Genomic DNA, 14,796 nt, shown 5'->3' with positions numbered 1-14,796 from the left:
ACACAAATTTTATTTATATTGTCATTATAATACAAACAAATTTAAATACATTAAATCAAGCCTCTCAAAAGTGGGACATTATGTTCTGATGGTTTACCCATCTCTTTATATGTGTACATATTCCCAGCTCCAGAAACCTTTTTTTTCCGCCCTTAAACCAACTCCAGTTTGCGTGTTTTTTCCTGGTGTGGTTTCCTGTTTTTAACTGGGTAGATCACCAATACCAGCACTTGGTACTAATATAATGGAATTTTAAATTATAAGTAGCATTAAATAAAGTCATATAATGTTTTTACATAATGTTAGTTAGGTAACTACTTCTATGATCTCACTGGTAACCAATTAGCGCAGCTCATATATTTTACTTTTCAAGAAAAATATACATTAATTGTATTTTTATATTTACAAGTGTACTGTTTGTTGAATGATCAATTAAATCCAATATCAGTACCAGTCAAAGGTTTGAACACACCGTTTAATTCAATGTTTTTTGTTTAGTGATTTATTTTCTACATTCTAGAAAAATACCGGAGATTTAAAAATTATGAAAGGGCACCTATGGAATTATTTAACTAATTAGCAACAACCACAACAGCAACAGTGAGTTGTTATCTTAAGACACGAAGTTCAGCTGTTCTGGAAAAGTTCAAGAACAGTGTTGTCAAGTGCATTTATAAAACCCATTAAGCATCATGATGAAACTGGCTCTCATGAAGACCTTCCCAGAAAAGCAAGACCAAAACTTACTTCTGCTACAGAGGAAAAGTTCCAGCCTCAAAAATCAGCAATTACCAGCAACTCAGATTAGAGTTATTATTAAAGCTTTACAACGCATAAGAAGCAGACACATCTTAATATCAATTGTTCAAAAGAGTTTATTGCATATTTTGGATGCCTCCAGCATTGTTTTACAATGTAGATAGAAATAAAAATCATTAAAGAACATGAAATTAAAAAGTGCGTTTACAGTTCTGACTAGTAGTGTATCTGAAATATGAAATCTATTTACAATATCACAGGTTAAGAAATTACTTCTGAAACAAATGTGCAATTTCTCTGCACAAATGTGCGTTTTAGGACTGATTATTGTGCATGAAGGGCTACAAAAGCAAAATGCATGATTACTCATGTTTACTTTAATGCCGGCAGATAATTATAATGCCTGCATACTACAAGTTTACAAAACTAAAAATACAATGACCTCCAAAATCTGAATAAATATTAAACAAAAAGGAGGCCTCAGCCACAACATTCTGGAGAGCAAATAAAACCAAAAAAAAAAACCACAAAGCAAATATGCTACTTGTCCGATGGAAAACCTGCATGTCAATGAGCAACCATTTTGTAGTATGTACAATTTTTGTATTACGTGTCTACATTCGTATACATATGTAAATAATACATAAATACATTCATACATACATTCAGCAAAATTTTTATTATACAATTATTTTTACAGATCACCTTGTACTGCTAACAGTTTTTCAGATGAACTGGTTTGACTGTTAGATCTAGCAAAATGCTATTGTGTCTCAGATTTCCTGGTTGTCAAGACCTCATCCAACTGGTTTCATTCACTGATCTCATATTCGTTATGTCTGTATAGTTTTCCAGATCTGCTTAGCTCTGCTCTATTGTGAAGTTGGACTCCGACCTTAAAGATAATAAAGACATGGTGTACAGTATAAGAAAACACACAAAGGAACATAATGAATTGTGCTCACTTAGTAATGCTATTTTAAAAAAAATGTAAAATAGCCACTATTTTTTTTTCTTTACAATTAAAGTAAACCCAAGGTTGGGCATTTCCTATTTTATTTTTATTTAAGTCACATGGCAGAAATGCATCTGCTTTTTATTGGAACATAAGGTTTTCAGGAGCTAGGAACATAATTTTCTACAATATTAATTACACTGACTACTGAACAGAATTGACAAAAAAATTATATTATGTCAGATAGTATGTGTGTAGTTGTGTCTAAAAAGTAAAGGAATTAGGGCCATTGTTCCTTACCAGACTAAATACTAATAGTATAAACTTTACTATATTACTTACATACATGTGTCTGGGTGCTTGTTAGCAACATGGTTGTTGTATTCCAGGATTGGCGGGATACTTTCTTCATCTTCAGGTATCTGAATACATACACGAAAAATATAAAACATTACATTAAATATTTATATTCTGACAGATTTCCAAGCTTATGTCTTTTTAGATGCCTAAACATTTAGATGAATTAAAGACAGACAGATTCAATATAGAATTTTGTAGAATATTGTGTTGTATAGAATCACTCACCTCCCAGTATACTTCATCATCAAAGCAGTTATCATCAGCTGGGTCTCCCCATATAGGCAGTTTTAGAATAAATCCTGCAAATATAAAAATAAAAAAAAAATTGGCACAGCAAAAATTTACAAAACAAAATTAAGAATTTGTAAAAAATTTAAATCACAATTGACAATTAAAGCAGATATGGAGTTCCTGAAAAAATCCAAATGGCAATGGGGGAACTTGATGTGATTAGTAGGAAAGTAGAAAAACAGAAAAAATATTTACTTCAGCATTATTTTGGGGTAATTGCTTTTTGTAGCTTAATATGATAGACTGTCATTGGTAAATAAAGATTGTTAAAGGTGTTTGGAAAATCTTGACCAGTGCCTCTTAATTTGCAAAAATTGTATGTTGATTACTCTCATAAAGGTTCACTTACCCACTATTGCTCCACCTACAAGTCCAAAGGCGATAGCCACGCAAAGACCAGCAGCCTGATAGCCTCCCTGTGTTTGTGGAGACCTTGTTGCTAAATCACCAGTAAATCCAAATGTGTTGACCAATCTGAAATTTGAATATATTAATGGTTTCTCATTATTTGTTATACACTCAAAAATGTTCTATGGCTGAGGAAAAACTATGTAATTTTATTTGTTACTACACACACTTGTTACCATACACACTACACACATTTTTATGTATTTGTTACTAAACACACTACACAACCTACTTATTTATTTTTAAATCACACCTACCCATCATATGAATACACAGACTCGCGGGCAGTAGCAGCTGTAATGGCACCTACAACTCCTCCAAGGACACCGGGTACAGCATGTAGATTGTGTACTCCGCAAGTATCCTGGATCTTTAGTCGTTTTTCAAGGAACGGCTATGTGGAGGACCAAACATTTTAGTGCCATTTTATATTTAGCAGAACTGTCAATTGTAATCTTCTTGCAACACTTACCGTCACCACTAGGTAGCCAAAGGTAGAGATGATCCCACAGAGGAAGCCAACTATAAGTGATCCATATGGTGTGATCAGAAATTCAGCTGCAGTTCCCATTGCAACTCCTCCTGCCAGGGTGGCATTCTGGACATGAACCTGATTTACGGAGATTTTGCATGTTAAACGTTTGATCTTTCATGGTTTTGAGTGCTCTTCACACATACATTGCCTACAACACACTTTGTGAGGTAAATTACCATGTCTAATTTGCCCTTCTTGGCAGAAAGGCTGGATATGGCAAAGGTAGTTAGCACGCTGGCTGCCAAGGCCAGGTATGTGTTGATGGCAGCTCGGTGTTGCCCATCTCCATGATATGCAATGGCAGAGTTAAAACTGGGCCAGTACATCCAGAGAAAAAGAGTGCCTGAAGCAAAAGAAGGTTGTAGTCTTAGAATTCGGATCTTATGCTTTTAAAAATTCTATGTTTAAAAATCAATATTTTCTTACCAATCATAGCAAAGACATCAGAATGGTAGACAGATCCATTGAGACGTTTGCTCTGGTTTAAATTTGGTCGATAGAGCATCCACGAAATTGTCAGACCGTAATATCCTCCAAATGCATGAATGACCATAGAGCCACCTGAATCTCTGGCCTGTGGCAAAGTTACAGTCAGATAAGCATAACCAATAGAATTTCGAGAATAGATGTAGTCAAATATATGAAATGTGGCTTTACCAGTACATGAAATTATGCTTAGTATAGTTTTATAAATGTCTACCAGTGACACATACATGCAGAAGACTGAGGATGATGTATTCTTCTACTGCATATAAGGTGATGCCAAAAAGAGTTAACACCATCAGCTGTACAGGACTGACTTTTCCCAGACAAGCTCCATATGCGATTAGGCACCCCGCCACACAGAAGTCAGCATTAATGAGACTGGAGATGGTAAGATAAGAGAAACATTAAAAACAAACATACACATTGTTAACACTTTTCTACAGTTTTAAGGTCACATTTTAAACACAGAGCATACATTTAAGGTGCAAGTTGAATTTAAGTTAATCAGTCAGGCCAGTTCTTACTTTTCTATTCCAATCTTAATCTTGCCATCTGCGGGGTCCAGTGAGTGAAACCAGCCTTGCATCAGCAGGGCCCACTGCAGCCCAAAAGCACCAATAAGGAAGTTGAAGCCCACTCCACCGAAGCTGTAGCGCTTCAAAAACGTCATGAGGAAACCAAAACCCACAAAGATCATGACATGCACATCTTGGAAACCTATTCGACAAAAAAAAAAAAAAAATTGTGGAAGTGAGGTGAGGGGGTCAGTGGTTGTAGAGATATTAGACAAAAACACTTAATCAAGGCTCAAGAGAGTCGATGTAATTAATACAGAGCTGGGCAGGTTGACCCCAGGTCATAAGTGTTTCATTTTCATCTGTATACAATATCATAGATATATAGATATAAATGCAGTTATACTAATATTATAGATGCTATAAGAATTCTTGAATTTTTAAATAATTATCTGTAAGAAGAATAAATCCATACTCACTGGGATATCTGTAGTAGAAATCATTTTCAATATTACTTGAGATATTATGCTCCTTTCTGTAATCAGTCCAGTGTCCATCAGACTCATGATCATAACGCACAAAGACCCCAAACAAAATAATCATGGCAATTTGCCAAATGAAGCAAACAGCCGGCAGGCTGATCCTGATATCAGGGTTTTTAGGATAGTTCCAGAAACTTTGGCAAATGTTTCCCATTGTGACTGTAATTGTTATCCAAAAACAGGACACCTTTCAAGCAGAAGTTTGTGTAAAGAGAAGGTGCATGCAGAGATATTTATAGTCGAATCTTTAGAGGTGTGTCTCAGCTACACACGTATTTGACTGCTGAGGTGTATCTTTTGCACATGATTTGAAAAAAAAAAAAAAGTCAGCAGACATGATTTCAGATTATTATCTGATACTATTGCTATCTAAGAACTGCAAAAAACTACTTCGATTGTGAAATTAACTAGGATTAATATTTTATACATTGAATAACTTAACAGAACAAAATTGACTTTTTAATAAGATTTGAAAATGCAGGAAGAATTATTTTATAAAAATTATGACAGATGCATAGGCATACAAGATAGTCGATTTCTAAAATTTGTTACATTGTCAAGCAATTAAGATTTATCTATTAATACATTATTAATACTTTGTGGACTTTTATTTTTTATTGTCAAAACTATTTCGATTTCAATTTTCACTAATTCTTAATTTTCTTTTCAATGTTTGCAGGCTTTATCCTATATCTGCTTATATTTATTTTTGTCAGTGTTTAAACAGGAATATTCAGCAACATGTCTGCATGTGATTTTTGCACAATTTTATATGAAAATTTATTCATATTAAAGATTAAAGAGGAAAAAATTATATATCTACCTATTTTCATTGACCTTTATATCAGTTACAAAAGTTCAGATTAGAAGCAATCAACAACAATGCTGTACATTTTCTCACCAATTCTTAGGAAGTTAACAGAAGTAAAACAGAAATACATTGAGGACTAGCTGTGCTTTATAAGTACTTATTCTAAATTTGTTTTCATTCCCAGACTTTAAATGGAAATATATTTAATGGGTAGTAGATGTAATAAAAGTGTAAAGATAACATCAATTTGCTTTTTCAATTGTTTTTTTTAATAATGTCTTACATTTGACACTTAAATTCTTTAGGTGACCCAACTAACCCTAATCTTATTCATATTATATACAGATTCTCTATTTTGTCTATATAACTCATTTCTAAAACCTGTTTTAGAAAAAGCTTCTTTTTTATAAAAAAAAAATCTATTTTTAATAACCTTGAAATTACTAATGGAGTTGAGCTGAACTATGCTACAGTCAGATCGAAGAAGCGGATAAATGTATTTCTTATTTATGGATGAGCACCAACACTAAATAACAGGCACACAGAACATCCAGGATCTATTCTGTACAAATTATCTAAATCTTTTTAATTTTTTGAAACTCTTTAATCTTTTTACTTTTTTGAAATCATTATTTGTGTTTATTTACTTCCAGATACAATTAGCCTGTATCAAATAATTTTAACAAGTGGAGAAATTTGCAGACTGGAATCAAGAAATGCATTTCCTTCAGACAAAAACATAAATGTTTCCTGCAGAGAGATTTTCTTATGTATGTATTTATTTCACATCTATTCTTTTTGATTCTGAAATATGTATGCATACATACATACCTGCATGCATACATACATACATACATAGAAAATTGCAAAGTGTCAAATTGCACTGCATTAATGATGCAGGCCTACTACAGTTTTTCCTCTATTAAAGTATAATTCACATTAAAACTAGTGGCTTATAGTTCCAAAAATTAGGCTTCTGGATTTGTTTTGAGTGAAGTAATATAAAAAAAAAAAAGAATACCAAATCTGGTAGCCAAAATCTTATTAATAAACAGTACCCAATGTGTGTGCTGGAATTATGTGCATGTGTTTCTGTTTGTGCTTTGAGCCAGCTGATAATCCATTCTGTGTGACAGACATGTTCTGTTATCTGCAGATTTCTGAAATGGTAAAAGGCATATGTGTTGTCTGAATTTACAGGTGGATTAGTAGATTTTTGAGATAATGTCAGATGTCATTGTGGTAGTCTAAGCAGGTTCTCCTTCTTGGAGTGAAGCGGAACAATGAATGACGTTTGATGAAGCAAAAAAAAAAAAAAACGTTATCGGGGCAACATTCCAACGATTGCTGAAGTCACATGTGGTCATGTGGTTACATGCCTGCAGAATACACCCCGTGATTCCCTGCATCATCAAGTGAAAGAACAGATTACTGAGCAAGAGAATGCCTCAGGAAAATGTGTGATTGATTTCTTTTTAACCTTTTAATTACTGTATATGATATCGTTTTCTTCCTCATCAGTCAGGTGTGCATTCTCACATGATACATTCTTTCCACATTCCACAACAGTACAACCAATCACAGTGAGTGAAAGCCAACACACCCCCTAGAATAAGAGCATAGAATAATCATATAGCACTAGTCACTGTTCATATTTCTCTTCTATTACCAGAATGTGGGAATGTGTTCACTATTTTTTTGTTTCTGTAGTGTTAGTAGCATTTGTTGCCTTTACCGTTTGTCTCTGATTGAATATTATGAAGAGGACTGAACATAAACAGTTCAGTTTTTTTATTATTAAAAAAAGGTCAGCATTTAACTAATACAATAGAACATAAAAAATGTGACAATGGCCTCATTGCCTTATGAGCCATAAATACATAATTCGTCTTAAATACATAGCATTTTAGTGCATTGTGACAACAGACACAGACATGCAAAAAGCAGACCACTAGTTTTATAACATTTATGCACCACAATTTGTTATTATAATGACTATGTTTATTTTCTTTCTTTTCATATTGAAATATGAAATGGAGGGTGGAGCCTTGGATTGCGAGTAACTCGGTTTGCAAGTGTTCAGCAAACAAGCAAAATTTTAAAGAAATTTTGACTTGAAAAACAAGCGAGTCGCTTCTTGTCCTTCTTGTTTTCACGTGATCACAACTGGGCCAATGGTTATTCTCTCTCTCTTGCACTGTGGAATTGTGGATAATTAATGCTTAGTCTCAGTTCTATTGATGGAAAGTTTGAATCATTTTAGTGACTTGGTTCTTTGAATCTCATTCATCAAAATGAAGGAATCTTTTTTGAGTCATTTAGTTCATTTCGTTCTTTTAATCAGACATAAAATAAATTGTTGCATTTTAAATATAAAGACTCCCAATACGTATACATACACAAATTTTGGCCATACTTCCAGTAATGAAAATATTACAATGCAGCGAAGGACATATTATAATAAACAGGATGAGTAGCTCACCTCTCATATCTTCCAGTCTGAGTCATTCGTTCTTTTGAATCTATTGCACTGCATAACGTCTATGGGAGTCACGTGACAAAGGAATGAACGACTCGGAGTAGAAGAGTCATTGAGAAAGAATCGCTCAATTCTGTTTCCTGTACATAACCTACGGAGGTTTTGCGATGATTTGCGCATGCGCGCCCAGTAGATTCACTCATTCTTCTGAGTCCCGTTAATGATTCGTTCATGTACGACCCATCACTATGAGTTCGCGTGCGTCACTTGTATAGTCAACGACTCTCTCTGGTCTCAATCACTGCAGCCACGATTCTTTTCAAAGGAAAAGTCATCCACAGAATAATGACCTGGTTAATCTGAATCTTCTGAAAGACATCTTTGTGCCGTTTGAAAATCTGTCGAGAGCAATACTCTTATTGATCCCTGCATTGCTCGTAACGCTGTTGAAAGGAAGTCAACAAGTATTAATAATGTATTGTGGCGTGGGCGGGGCGGCGGCTGACGACCAGCATGCTTTGCGGGAATGTCGGTGTGTTCACCATGATGGGGAAAGGTGTTTGGGTTAGTGACTTCGGCCCTGTTGTGTGTGTGTTGAGGTGTGACGTGTGAAATGTGCTTCAATTCCTGCTAAGGCTGAATTGGATGTAGGCTCCTGAGTGAAGGTGCTGCTCATGCCTTACATGCTGTGTGCTTAATAAAGTACTCCCAGCCATTGCATTGGGTAGCAAATAAGCTCACTCGTCTCTCCAGCATTCTTCCCGGCATAAAAACGCTACATTGGTGTCAGAAGTGGGATGGAGAATAACGGGTTCAAGCGCACAAAGGAGGACCTTCTAAAAATCCAAGCGGGCCGCCGAGTAGCGGAGCGACTACTCGCGCAGAAGAAGCGCTTTCCTGGCGGAGCTAGCGCGAGCACACCACGTCAACCAACGCGGAGCGGGAAGCAGAAAATCCCGGCGCTGGATCTCGGGGCGGAGGCTAGCGCTGCGCAAGCGCCAGAGCAAGATACAGCTCCGTGCGCCGTTAGCCGGCAAAGCGACCTGCCGCTGCGCGAGGCTGAGCGCTTCCGAGATTCCGCGACGACGCCGAGGCCAGGGACCGCCGGACTACCACTGCAACGTTCTCAGGCCTGAGGGACAGCGATCACCAGCAGCCGCTAAACTAGCGCCGGGTGGACGGTTGGGGAGCCCCGCGGGGCTTTACATCGACTGTGTGCCGGACGGCGTCTTACTGCGGGCGCTCGTGGACACCGGCTCCACTGTTTCCCACGGGTTGTGGAACTGTGAACCGCTCATCGCCAGGCAGAAGGGCCCCACCCAGCTCTCGCGGGCACCGCTGCAAGACTTTTGGGTGGGGGCACCTATGGGGCGAATGGGCGTGGACACTCACAGCCAGCTCGGCTCTCCGATGTCATCTACCGGGTGCGGTTGGCAGGGCGGGCACGAGTTTTGCCCCACTGGGACCGTCTTGTGCCTTACCAGCCGCACGCCGGGGAACCATCGAACTCTGGAGGCCGGACCGCCTCAGGACTACATTCGCGTTCACCCCTCACCTGCCAAAGGACGCCGGCGTTCCCACCGCCAGCGCCGACCGCCTCCACGCCTCCGAAACGGAGTTCGTCATGGTGACCAGGGACGGTCACAGCTCGGGTGGGGGCAGTGTGGCGTGGGCGGGACGGCGGCTGACGACCAGCATGCCTTGCGGGGATGTCGGTGTGTGTTCACCATGTTGGGGAAAGGTGTTCTGGTTGGTGGCTTAGGCCCTGTTGTGTTTGAGGGGGTGTGTGACGTGTGAAATGTGCTCCAGTTCAAGCTAGTGCTGAATTGGATGTAGGCTCCTGAGTGAAGGTGCTGCTCATGCTTTACATGCTGTGTGCTTAATAAAGTACTCCCAGCCATTGCATTGGGTAGCAAATAAGCTCACTCGTCTCTCTAGCATTCTTCCCGGCGTAAAAACGCTACATTGGTGTCAGAAGTGGGATGGAGAATAACGGGTTCGAGCGCACAACGGAGGACCTTCTGAAAATCCAAGCGGGCCGCCGAGTAGCGGAGCGACTACTCGCGCAGAAGAAGCACTTTCTTGACGGAGCTAGCGCGAGCACACCACGTCAACCAACGCGGAGCGGCAAGAAGAAAATCCCGGCCCTGCATCTCGGGGCGGAGGCTAGCGCTGCGCAAGCGCCGGAGCAAGATACAGCTCCGTGCGCCGTTAGCCGGCAAAGGGACCTGCCGCTGCGCGAGGCCAAGCGCGCTAAGCCCATATCGGCGGTACATCACGGCGGAAGAGCCGAGCGACCGCCGGCAGCTCAGTGGCGCTCGGTTCGTGAACCTAGCCGGGGACAGGGCTACCCGTCGCAGCTAGGCAACGAGCAGCTCTCCGACGTTTCGCAGCGAGGCACGGGACAGCGTACACCAGCAGCTGCTAAACTAGCGCCGGGAGGACGCTTGGAAAGCCGCGCTGGGCTTTACGTCGGCTGTGTGCTGGACGGTGTCTTACTGCGGGCGCTCGTGGAGCGCCGTCGTGACGTGGAGCCCTCCAGGCACTCAGGTGAACGGCCGTCTGAGCCGGCGTGCAGCCGAGTTGCTGCGTCACCCGCAGTGGCTTCGCCGGTGTCACAGCTGGACCGTGATCCGCCCATCGCTAAGCAGACGGGCCCCAACCGGCGCTCGCGGGCACCGCTGCGGGACTTTCGGGTGGGGGCACCTATGGAGCGTATGGGCGTGGACACCCCCAGCCGGGGGCGCTCGAAGCCGGGGGCGAGAGTTTGTTGCTGGAGAGCAGGTATGGGTGTGTTACCCCGGCACGGTAATTGCTCGGCTCTCCGATGTTTCTACCGGGTGCGGTTGGCGGGGCGGGCACGAGTTGTGCTTCACCGGGACCGTCTTGCGCCTTACCAGCCGCACGCCGAGGAAACGTCGAACTCTGTGGAGGCCGGGCCGCCTCAGGACTACGTTGCGTTCATCCCTCACCTGCCAAAGGACGCCGGCGTTCCCACCGCCAGCGCCGACTGCCTCCACGCTTCCGAAACAAAGTTCTTCATGGTGACCAGGGACGGTCACAGCTCGGGTGGGGGCAGTGTGGCGTGGGCGGGGCGGCGGCTGACGACCAGCATGCTTTGCGGGAATGTCGGTGTGTTCACCATGATGGGGAAAGGTGTTTGGGTTAGTGACTTCGGCCCTGTTGTGTGTGTGTTGAGGTGTGACGTGTGAAATGTGCTTCAATTCCTGCTAAGGCTGAATTGGATGTAGGCTCCTGAGTGAAGGTGCTGTTCATGCCATACCGGCTGTGTGCCTAATAAAGTACTCCCAGCCATTGCATTGGGCAGCAAATAAGCTCACTCATCTCTCCACCATCCTTTCCGGCGTAAAAACGCTACAGTATTATTATTATTAATATTATTATTATTATGCCTAACTGCTCAAAATGTAACAAATTTGGTGCATACAATTTAGCACAGAATATGTTGTCTATTTGCTTCTTGCATGTCTGTGCATATATAGATTTTAAAAACTCATGTCATTTGTGAGCATAGATTAGCACATAAATCAGTATGAGTGAGTACAAATCCGAAGCAATTAAACCTGTCACTTAAGAACTGCAATCAAAGCAAACCGCGTGACACAGTACGTCTCTGTAAGCTCTGCCTACAAGAGGACAAAGACATATGGGTCGTTTGGATAACATCATTTATCCAAAGTATTCTTTATCACATGTTTCTAGCTAGGGATAGCATGCATGTAATGCATATTATATTACATTAAAGTATGTTCTTTTTTTATGATTTGTTTTTATAATCACATCTTTTTTTCTTTACCAAGTGGCGCTCCTTGCATAATGCAATTACACCTTTTTTTTTCAACCAATCAAAGACAGAATTGCTTTTACGTCACTATAATTTATCTGCTCCAGGCAGTGTTGCACACCCAGAGATTAAAATCAACACAACCTGAACTTTACAACAACAAAAAAAAAACTCAAGAACACATACAATACTGCTATAGGCCTTATCTGCATGAATCTATTTTACACATGGTACCACCTATTCATATGTTTGGACACAAGATCATTAACATGATCCTCTTTTCTATGATTATGTTAAGTCATCTTTTACATTTTTAAAAACAGTTTAAATCATTTGCTCTAAATAAACCTAAACAGACTTTTCAAAAGAGCACACAGGATAAATGTCGCCTACATGACAATAATCCAGTCATTGTTCTAAATGGTCATTTTGCTAGCTAGTGTGAGTAAGAAGCTGGGCATGGAATGTCCTCTTTCGCGGAACACAGTCAAAAGTGATCAGGTGAGGCTGAGATGGCAGAAAGGAATTTAAGCTTATCAGCTGATTTTGACAGGTGGCATATGGTAACAGGCTGGCTGATGGCAATGTGGCAGAAAATCACATGTTGCTGATGGACAGCATTTAAATGCACCTGCATCACACAGCTTTGTTTTGCATCTTAAAGATGTTATCACTTACAGGTATGTACAAAATGCTGATGTTAAGTTGCAGTTTATGAAAGCTGGATCAACTTCAATAGGCTTATGACAAAGTGACGGATGAGCCGTTTGCACTGTTTTAACTGCTTGTATTAAGAGAATGCAGCTTACATAAACAGAACTCGTGACTGACTCATGTCAAATTGATAGGGAGGCGTTTTCCTGTAACCATAGTTCTAAAACAATTGAAAAATATTTGTTTTCTGTCTGAAGTTACCTTTGGACATTAGGTGACAAATGGGTGACTCAAGGGGAAGGACAACAGCAAGGACAGTCTTTAAGATGTCTATAAGGATCATAGGAAAGGTGTGGCCCTATTGGGCTTTCATCCGCATATAAAGACCCTAAAGGAAGAAGAAGCCTTTATTTGTCACATACATACTGTATAGCGCAGTGCAAATCTCTTCTTTGTATGTCCCAGCTTATTAGGAAACTGGAGTCAGAGCGCAGGGTCGGCCATGATACAGCACATCTTGAGTCTTGGGCCATGCTCACAGCCCGAGTAGTGACAGCTTGGCTGGAATCTCCAACATTCAGATCAGTAACCCAAAGCCTTAACCACTAAACTGCCATTGCCCTTAAGGAAGCAAAATGATTGACTTAAAGAAAGCATTTTAATGTGCTCATATTTTTTTGTCACTTTTTCTCGAAAATGTTTTAGTGAAAGTGAGTGAATACATCTATAAACACACCCTCTAAGTTGGGACCTTTTTGCACAACCATATGCAAAGCAGCAATCAGAAAATATATAAATAAAGGTTAAATGCACATGTTTTTTATGTTTGTAGTTGTGGCCAAAAATGTATGATAATGACACAAATATTAATTTTCACAAAGATTGCTGCTTTGGTGTTTTTAGATCTTTTTTTCAGATGTTACTATGGTATACTGAAGTATAATTCCAAGCATTTCATAAATGTCAAAGCCTTTTTTTGACCTTAGTAACATCTGACAAAAAAGATCTAAAACACTAAAGCAGCAGTGTCATTCTCAAAAAGTTTGAGCACAGGTGTATACTGCATTCAGCCATACACTGTGACTCAATTAATTGTCATTTAAATTGAGAGGTAAGCAAAAAGCATACAATGTGCTCCATTTGGGCATATCATCGTTATTTTATGTGTTGCATAAATGCCAATTAGAAGAGCTGCACAATGAAAGTGTGCTGATTGGCATTAAGGTGTGTTGCTCATTTCTTGGAATTCTGACTCAGTATGTCTGCATGACTTGAAATTACAGGTATGGCAAAACTCAGTATGCACACGTAGTCATGTCTAAATAAATGCAAAATCTGAATTTCACCTAATACCCCAAAATTGCATTTACAGGTCCTTTGTATATATCATGTACATTGGGGAAAATAATTATTTGCTCCCCTGTAGATTTTGTAAGTTTGCCCACTAGGGGGACTATAACTTTTATCATAGGTTTATTTTAAAGGATAGAAATAGAGACAGATATAATGTTATAAATAAAATGTGCGTTGATTGGCACCTTGTCCAGGGCGTACCCTGCCTCGAGCCCTAAGCCTCCTGGGATAGGGTCCAGGTTCCCGCGACCCTGAATACAGGATAAAGCGACATAGACAATGAATAAGAGGATAAGAGCTCTATGGAGCTCTATCCTTGTTTTACTTACCGAAATGTAAGTCAATTTATAACATGTGCTTTTCCTGGATTTTTTTTGTTGCTATTTTTTCTCTATCCTTTACAATAAACCTATAATAATATTATAGACCCATAATTTCTTTGTAATGGGGCAAACTTATAAAATCTGCAGAGGATCAAATAATTATTTTTCCCACGGTATGTAGTGATCCATTCATTCATTTCAATCATTTATCTTAAGGAATTGTTGTATCCTGCTCAAGGTCATTACTGATCTGTAGTTTCAACTGGGTTTTAACACTGGTTGGAAATGGGAATACACACACTATGGATGGGACATTAGCAGGGTAGAAACTGAAGAATCGAGTGGAAACCCACCCTAAATAACATGCAAGTAAATTCCACACAAACCTGGCAAACAAAGTTCACTACGTTCACCTATGTTTTGTAATTAGTAGTTATAAATAGTAAAGTAATAGTTATTTAATAACTAGAGTTAATTTCTAGCCATAAAAGTAATAAATAACTGTCTAGAATAGAACATA

The 14,796-nt window shown here is 39.7% G+C and overlaps 1 protein-coding gene across 2 annotated transcripts; it reads right to left on the bottom strand.

Moving 5' to 3' along the window:
- Nucleotides 1–857: 857 nt before the first annotated feature.
- Nucleotides 858–5,043, bottom strand: rhcga (Rh family, C glycoprotein a). 2 transcript variants are annotated; one of them, XM_053513646.1, is made up of 11 exons: nt 4,789–5,043; nt 4,319–4,511; nt 4,022–4,172; nt 3,735–3,882; nt 3,485–3,651; nt 3,246–3,383; nt 3,031–3,167; nt 2,715–2,839; nt 2,300–2,373; nt 2,057–2,136; nt 858–1,654 (listed from the first exon to the last, which is right to left on the bottom strand). In XM_053513646.1, the coding sequence occupies exons 1-11, from the start codon at nt 5,003–5,005 to the stop codon at nt 1,621–1,623; spliced, it is 1,464 nt and encodes a 487-aa protein (XP_053369621.1). In that variant the 5' UTR covers nt 5,006–5,043; the 3' UTR covers nt 858–1,620. The 2 variants fall into 2 exon arrangements, with proteins under 2 accessions (XP_053369621.1, XP_053369622.1); XM_053513647.1 differs by having other exon boundaries at nt 2,061–2,136.
- Nucleotides 5,044–14,796: the final 9,753 nt, after the last annotated feature.

This window comes from Clarias gariepinus, chromosome 15, assembly GCF_024256425.1.
Source record: "Clarias gariepinus isolate MV-2021 ecotype Netherlands chromosome 15, CGAR_prim_01v2, whole genome shotgun sequence".
In the NCBI taxonomy this organism is placed as follows: Eukaryota; Metazoa; Chordata; class Actinopteri; order Siluriformes; family Clariidae; genus Clarias; species Clarias gariepinus.
This window is presented reverse-complemented; position numbering and strand designations above follow the sequence as displayed.